Source organism: Equus quagga, chromosome 13, assembly GCF_021613505.1.
Source record: "Equus quagga isolate Etosha38 chromosome 13, UCLA_HA_Equagga_1.0, whole genome shotgun sequence".
In the NCBI taxonomy this organism is placed as follows: domain Eukaryota; kingdom Metazoa; phylum Chordata; class Mammalia; order Perissodactyla; family Equidae; genus Equus; species Equus quagga.
The window spans coordinates 91,951,886-91,953,068 of record NC_060279.1 but is presented as its reverse complement, the minus strand read 5'-3'; the positions used below and the strand labels follow the sequence as shown (position 1 = coordinate 91,953,068).

Here is a 1,183-nt window from a genome sequence, read left to right as displayed (position 1 = left end):
TCACGTGGGCACCATCCGCTGACTGTGCACAGGAGGAGGACACTGCAGCTCAGAGGCTGAGTGACCGGCCTGGGTCTCTGCCGTCAGCAGGGGAGCTGGGACAGGGACCCAGCCCCGCGCTCACCCAGCCTGCTGTCTGCCTCCCAGCACAGGCGCAGACGGTCTAACGGGACTCCAGGGTGGAGGGCACCTTGGTGCGTGTTGGCAAAGTCTCTCCTTCCCCGGGGAGCAGAGCTGGCCGTCAGCCCCTTCCCCTCCTCCAGCATCTTCGTGCTGCCTGCACTTGCCCAGCCCTAGGCAGTGACCCCGGGCATCAGCCCGGCGTCTCTAGAACCGGGACCCCGTGTCTCCGGGGCCTGCACACCTTCCCCTCCTCCGGCCTCCCCTCCGCACTCACTTGTAGGTCACGTCGCACCAGCCCAGCGTCCGCACGTGGTAATGCTGCACGTTCTGGACCTGCCTCATGCACGAGGCTGGTGTGTCGCAGGGGCTGCCCGCCGTGTGTGACACCACCACACAGCGCACGGGCAGGTCCAGGCGCTGTTTGCACGTGGACGGCAGGGCCCTCCACTCTCTCCGGGGCACGATGGGGCTGCATGGGGTCAAGTCTTCTTGAGCCACTCCGAGTCCGAGGAGCGTGAGAAAGGTCCAGGCGAGCAGGGCACAGGGGCTGGACATGGCGGGCAGGGCACACAGGGACGTCTAGGAGCTTGCAGCTGGACAGGCTGCCTTTATATGCTGGGATGGAGCGGCAGGAAAGGCCTTGCTTCACACCCTAGCGGGACTTCCCCTGTAGCTGATGGGGACCTCAGATTCTGCTTCCTTCTCTGTTAGGGCCGCCACCGGATGCAGTGTGGTGGGTCCAGGTGAGGTGGGGCGGGGAAGCCCACCACAAAGCCAGGCGGAAGGGGAAGGGCACACAGGGCCTTGGGCGCTCACCCCGAGGTTTCTGGCCGACCAGGGCCTGGATCCCTGCCCCGCCCCATAAGGCCTCGGCAACGGGAGCCCCACAGCAGAGAAAGGGCGGGGCCTCATCTCCCTCCGCCCACGGGGACTGAGGTCACCAGAGTCCCGGTTATAAACTCTGCTCCCACGTCCCAACGCGATGTCCCTAACCCTTTGAGCAGACTGCAGAGCTGAGCCCTGGGAAGCCCGCTCCACGGTGGAGGAGCCTGAGGCCCAG

At 66.1% G+C, this 1,183-nt stretch overlaps 1 protein-coding gene across 1 annotated transcript in view; it reads right to left on the bottom strand.

Annotated features, from left to right (window-relative positions):
- PGLYRP1 (peptidoglycan recognition protein 1) overlaps nucleotides 1–678 on the bottom strand; it is a 3,312-nt gene extending 2,634 nt beyond the window's left edge. The window contains exon 1 of the mRNA XM_046683956.1: nucleotides 398–678. Coding sequence (XP_046539912.1) covers nucleotides 398–678 — 281 coding nt within the window. The remainder of the gene's footprint in view (nucleotides 1–397) is intronic.
- Between the last annotated feature and the right edge of the window lie 505 nt (nucleotides 679–1,183).